The sequence below is a fragment of the Protomyctophum bolini genome (genome assembly GCF_963924005.1).
Source record: "Protomyctophum bolini genome assembly, chromosome: 1".
Classification (NCBI taxonomy): domain Eukaryota; kingdom Metazoa; phylum Chordata; class Actinopteri; order Myctophiformes; family Myctophidae; genus Protomyctophum; species Protomyctophum bolini.
Genome location: NC_137862.1, coordinates 50,865,320 through 50,872,011, shown reverse-complemented (window position 1 = coordinate 50,872,011; position 6,692 = coordinate 50,865,320). Strand labels below are relative to the sequence as shown.

Genomic DNA, 6,692 nt, shown 5'->3' with positions numbered 1-6,692 from the left:
GGTTGCACTTGCACCACTCAAAAAAAGATGAGGTGTGGGTAGGGACGGGAATTATCGATTAATTGATACGTTTTGATAAGCTTATCGATCAATTAACCGGTTAGTTGATAAGCGTTTTTGTTTTTAATCGGATAATCTAAATTTCCCTCAAAGAAAAAAAACACAAAGATCGTTGATTATTCAGAATGAATACAAAAGGCATATTATATTCCTTTAATCAAATATTTACTTGACCATTTGAGCTACAGGACCAGGCAATGGCATTTTGGTATGATATAAAATGAAACATGGACTGGCTTGTCTGTCACATCACATCCAAAAGCAAGAGGCGTTTCAGTGGTTACCAAGGTGGGGGGTGACTTTATTTAGCCGGCCCCCATTCCTCGGCACAGACAGCAATACATTCACAGAAAACCACCCAATGATAGAACGGCAGAATTCTCGGTTATTGTTAACTGTTAACTGATCAAATGTCAAGTGCAACTTGCAGCATTAAACTAGTGGTTTTCATCGTTATAATCCTCAACAAAAAGCAAAGTTATGTTATTTTATCACTGTGGAGTTACCAAACTATTCAAAGTAATCACTGGCCAGAATTATTAGATGTGCTAACCTGTGATTACACTTAGGTAATAGGTACTGTGAAAGTACCCGGCCCTAATCCCGTTAAAAATCACATTATTAGGGTGCAAGTCTACTATACTATGACGAAAAATGTTCGTCATAGTCATAGTCTACCCTTTTCACTGAAGAAAACTAAATAGAAACTACATGAAAACTAAGCTAAAATGACTAAAAGTGAGACTAAATATATTGACAATTTCGTCAACAAATAAAAACTACACTAAAATGTTAGGAAGGGACTAGTGGACAAAAGATCCAGCATAAGTAAGACAAGTCATTTTACATTTGCTTGCATGCCGATCTATTTTCAGCAAGTGTAAAATCAGTCATTACGACACCATCGAGGCCCGCCAAAATACATTTTAGTCGACTAAATCAACTGTAGATTTAGTCGACTAAAATGTTATGACATTTAGTCGACTAAAACTAAACTAACACCAAAACATTTCAGATGACTAAAATGTGACTAAAACTAAATGAAGTTTTATTCCAAAGACTATATGACTCAACTGAAATCTAAATTTGCTGCCAAAAACAACACGGGTGCAATGAAGTAACCCATCCATTGAGCCAAAAGGCCTCATGTGACGGTGTTGTTTTTACCAGTCTGCAGCAGGGGGTCGTCCTGCAGAACGGGCTTCAGGAAACCATCACTGTCCCAGGGGAGGGCGTCCTCGGACAGCCCTGCCAGGCTTGCCCCGCTGCATTTCTGCAAAACAGTGAAATTAACCCATTTAGGCCTGACGTCGAAATTACGAAAAAGGCCTTCTAAATAGGCATGTAACGATTCACTCAACTCACGATGCGATTCGTATCACGGTATGAGGTTCACGATACGATTTTTCACGGTATTAAAAAATATATTATATTTTAAAGAAAAATTAATGTTTCTTTTATTTTATATAATTTATCTTCCCCCCCTGAGATTTTTTTATTTAACTACATTGCAAAAAAAGTAGCATTACTTTTGACAGTGCAGAAACATAATTGCCTTCCTTGATGAGTTTCAAACGACCATCATCACCTAGGCACAGTCACACACAGCTCCCCTCTACAGTGCTCTACTACTGAAAGTGACTATCATTTCTCTCCAAAAGCACTTGAATATGATGGAATATGACTAAAGCTCACATTTCACATCACACACTAGCCCCGACGATTCATATCGTTTTCTGAAATACCTATGTTTCTTTTATCAGTGGGTGGTGCTCAATATTTCCTTTTATGGACCCCAAAAAATATATGTAATTGGCCACCAACCTCCATCTGAAGATATGTTGTTACGGGGTCGCCCCCAGAATCAAAGATTTGAGTTAGAAACGTTCGCTCTGAAATTATATATTCAAAGATTTGTGCCACGTGCTATGAGCTTGTAGATCTAGCTAAAGTATAACATAAGGCTTGCGACAACCAAAAGGGGTTCCCGTTCTGAATGGGTTTAAAGCAACGATTAATCATATCACTCAGACTCACTTATTTGCAACAGCATTTTGGTAAAAGTCACAATGTGAGTAAACTCTTGATTGTCGTTTCTTAACCCATTCTGACCTGAGATCAGATTCTAAAAATGTCTATTACATCCTGACAGTTTAATTATTAACCCATTCTAACCTGAGATCAGATTCTAGAAATGTCTTCGATTTTTCAAAAATAGCAGACCTACAAGCTCGTAGCGCGCCACTCGGTGGCGCGCTATGAGCTTGTAGATCTGCCATTTTTCAATAGCTAAAGCATAACACGATGCCAACACAAAAATGGGTTCCCGTTCAGAATGGGTTAAATATGAGAAATAATACTTATGCAAACTTATAGAAATGCCTTGTTTGCATAGGTGTTTTCAGTCTACACAGGATCAAAACTGTCATATATGAATGAAAGGTTCCAATTGCAAACTCAAGACAACGTGCGGGATCAATTCTCTGTTTCAAATATGACTTTATTTTTATATATATATATTTTTTTTAACTTTTCTGCCTTTATTGATAGGTTGAAAGTAATCGGACAGGAAATGGGGAGAGAGATGGGGGGGGGGGGGGGAGACACGCGGCAAAGGTCGTCGGGATCGGGAGTCGAACCCGCGGCAGACAGTTGAGGTAACTGTCCGGGGGCCCAAATATGACATTTTTTATGTACTTACTGTGCTCCGTATGAAGTTGATCATCTTTATGTACCCATAATCGTCTAGATCTATCAAGGAAAGGTAAAAGAAAACTTTAAATGCTGTTCTTGGGAAAGATGAATGATAGATAGACCTATAGGCACAGTGAGCTGGAACATCATCACTACTTACTGTGTTTTCTTATCATCTCCACAAGGTTGACATTGTGCTCCGCTGAACAGTGTTGTAGTGTTTCTGGTACAGAGTTGAAGAGCCTGAATAGAAATGTTATACTTTAGCAATAATAAACAAACAAATGGCCCCGGGACAAAGTCAAACAGGTTGGTACAAAATAACTATTTATTCAATCAAAATGGCCATGGACAAAATCAAAAAGGTTGACTAAAAGAGCTATAATTAGTCAAACAGGTTGAACAAAATGACTAATTAATCTCAATATGCAATGCTGAAATATCCTAACAATGAAGATGTGCCACACATCAAGTGGCAAACGCAAAGATAGAGTGGACAGATTATATTTAAACACTTTAATGTGTGCGGGATCATTTTCTGATTTCACACCGTGTGTTGTTTGAACATGCCATTCAAGGGTTACCTCCGACATAAGCACTAATTGCACTTAATGATTACGTTGTATAATATATTTCCGTAGTACATATCTAATCAGTTTAAGTTTGTATTGTCTGGCAGATATGTCTCTTTCAAGGATTGATGGGAGAGCCTACAACCAAACTGGAAGAAAAAATAATTTCCTGCTATTTTGTTGTTGAACTACCGACCCAAGAAACAGATATGAATGACCTTATAGAATAAGATGCTACTCTGTTCTACCCAGGTAAACATGTCATCACTGAATAGTGTATCAGTGCAAAGTGCAAACCCCTTTAGCATCATGTGGAGGCGACGTGTCGACAATAGGCCAGTGTAAGGATGAAGACAGTGACTCGGCCATTGAAACGCAAGGTTCCTGTATATTATTTATACAGATAGCGGTGGCATGTCATGTTTAGGTTCCAAAACGTCCCACAGACCTGTCGCAGAACAGGCAGGTGACCGGCAGCCTGTCTTCACTGCTCTCATCCACCGACTGCCACTGCTCGTCATCATCATCGCTGTCCGACAGCTCTGGCATGTCGTCAGCATCAGGACCTGTCATTCAAAACAATCAGATTAATGATGGCGAGGAACAGGATGCTCGAGAAGACGACAGAACGTATCCTTGCTATTTCTAAACAACGAGGAGGAGCCTGGCGATAATAAACACTTAGGAGTAAGACTTACCGGTGTTCCAGTTTGTCTTCAGAGCCTGTTAACCTATTTTGGGGCGGGAACCCCTTTTGGTGTTTTAAAAATAGCAGATCTACAAGCTCATAGCTACGAGCTTGTAGGTCTGCTATTTTTGAAAAATCGTGAAAATATGCCTCAAATCTTTGAATATATATTTTTACAGAGTGAACGTTTTTAACTCAAATCTTTTGGGGTCCTTGACATGAAATATTGAGCACCACTGAAAAAGAAACATGATGTCGTCATTTAGGAGTGATAGTTGAACCTTCCTGTTGTTTACCGCAGACGTCATCACCAATTGACCGGGGAAACACAAAAGTTTGCGGTCACACAATTGGCAGGTGCTTTGCGATAGGTGCTGGGTAATTAATCACACCACCTGCCAACAGGAAGGTTCAACTATCACTCCGCCCCCCCCCCCCCCCTCGCCCGGAGAGAAAGGCGTCCGTGTGCATCTCTTGAAAAAGTGGAGATAATTCACTAAATACGCGTTTTGTGCCAGAACTTTCACATGGATATAAAACTAGGACCATTTTTCACACCACGTCTTTGGAATTATTTAATGGGTGAGTACAAACGGAGCATTTATCACATTTATGGCGCATATGTTAGAGTTCTACCACAAAATACGAGGGTGTACTATGGCTCTGTATGTGAAATACTGTACATACTGTATGTAACAACAAGAGCCGTTCTAGGGCTAGGGAACATAGAACCTGGGGAACCGTGACAGTTGACGTGGTCTGACAGCTAAGGAGGAGAGGATGCTCTGCTACCAGCTAGCAGCAGCATCACAACTAACTTTAATGGCTACACCTCACAGTTCACAACAACACATGATTCAAGACGCCACGTGGTCAGCGTAATAGGACGTGCACAAAGGAATGCGATGCATTTGTTGGAATTCATCATTTTGTTTGCTTTACATTGATATTCAATCATAATAACACTCACGTGGGTCTGTGTATTCCGCCATGATGATGTTCAATGTGGACATGCTGCATCCGGGTGACGTGGTGACGTTCCGTTTACGTCGGTCGGGGGGAGGAGGGGTTAGCTCATTAGGTGTGCTTCTACTTTTTCACCACTTGATGTCAGCAAATCTACATTTCTATGGGATGAATGAATATCATGCCAGTGAAGCTATATTTGGAAAGATTGGAAATAATGTTGAAGGCTTGCATAATGTCTTGATGGGCTGACAAACAAAACAAAAAACACTATTTTCCTTCTTCACAACTGCAGCACCTTTTTATCCAGAGAACAATGACAAAGGTCTTTGTCATTGTTCTCTGCAAAGTAGTATGTTGGTGTGTTAAAACTTACTCTTCTCTTCTTACCCAGGCAGCACCAGCAGCATCTTTCCATCTCATCCTTCTCCAATGTAGGTGAGAACCATAGGCTAGAATAGATTAACGGGTTAAAATGAGCCAGCACTGTGTAGGCTACTTAAAGTACTGTACTTTGATCCCATTTATCTAGAAAACTATAAAACGGTCATCACAATCTAGTAGGCTAGTAAACTAAACATCCATCATACTGTACTGTGAAGTTGGGAAGCACGTACAGTAGAAAACATTATTTCACACACAAATAATAAATAATAATTGCCGGACAAAATAAGAACGATTTCTACACATGAGGTAGAATGTATCAAAGCAAATTAGGCATAGGTCTAAAAAAGTTATAGCATACATGTTGGTGATTTGTCAATGGATAAAAAAAACAAACATATATGTGGATAATAGAGCAAAGAAATTGTCTAGGCAATTTAGTCTAAAATGGAATTTTTTTCCATTATCCTAATTCCTATGCCTTTTTATTATTTCTTTGCTACTAAAATGAATGAGTCATAATGACCTTTCATTTGGATGGTTATACTTTAAGAGATGATTTAAATATTGTATGCCTATTAACAATTGAAAATATTTAAAGGTTCTGAATAACAAACTGATTTAATTGGTTACATATTGTTTAAATAAGCGTTAAGGAAATAAATAAGACTATTTGCAAAAGGGATGTGTTATTATTATTTTTTAAATAATACATAGCCTACATTATTATTTAGCCTACATATCATGTGGGTTATGCTTACTCATCATTTCAATTGATGGAAGACATTGGAATAAGGGTAGATTGTCTCATTGTCTCCACCAGGCCGAAGGCTTTATCCCCCCTGGCTCCAAAGTTATCTTAGGAGTAATACTTGTGAAATCCTGCGTTCATAAAAGCGATATATTTTGAAGGGTATATTTGATCCACCCCTGTCTAAATCCCAAAATGGTTTGGCCCATCTACCTTCGGTTTTTTGGAAGTTGTTACACCGCCATCAGTGACCCAATGTGCTTTGCACTCTGTGGTGATTGCGTAATGATTCTAATAATACAGGAACAGGATTCAATAGGTCACCACTTTTGGTGTCACGCACAACTTTTGGTAACGTCTAACGTGTATTGACTAGATCGATAGGAGATGAATGAATATACTTTATCCTCTACTCTAGTACAGTGGTTCCCAAACCTTTTCGTGTCAAGGACCCCCAAATGGACAAGTATTAGCCCGCGGACCCCCCTCCCCCCATTTGAAGAGAAGAGAAGGACCCTCATAAGAGAAGATTTATACAGCTCTAGCAGTAGCAGTGATACTCAACCCGTTTAATTTC

General features: G+C 39.1%; 1 protein-coding gene across 1 annotated transcript in view; it reads right to left on the bottom strand.

The window, feature by feature from the left end:
- prmt3 (protein arginine methyltransferase 3) overlaps positions 1–5,024 on the bottom strand; it is a 108,069-nt gene extending 103,045 nt beyond the window's left edge. The window contains exons 1-5 of the mRNA XM_080771357.1: positions 4,985–5,024; positions 3,775–3,892; positions 2,915–2,997; positions 2,762–2,811; positions 1,228–1,333 (exon numbers count right to left, since the gene is read on the bottom strand). Of these exons, the coding sequence (XP_080627483.1) occupies positions 1,228–1,333; positions 2,762–2,811; positions 2,915–2,997; positions 3,775–3,892; positions 4,985–5,006 (379 nt within the window). The 5' untranslated portion in view covers positions 5,007–5,024. The remainder of the gene's footprint in view (positions 1–1,227; positions 1,334–2,761; positions 2,812–2,914; positions 2,998–3,774; positions 3,893–4,984) is intronic.
- Between the last annotated feature and the right edge of the window lie 1,668 nt (positions 5,025–6,692).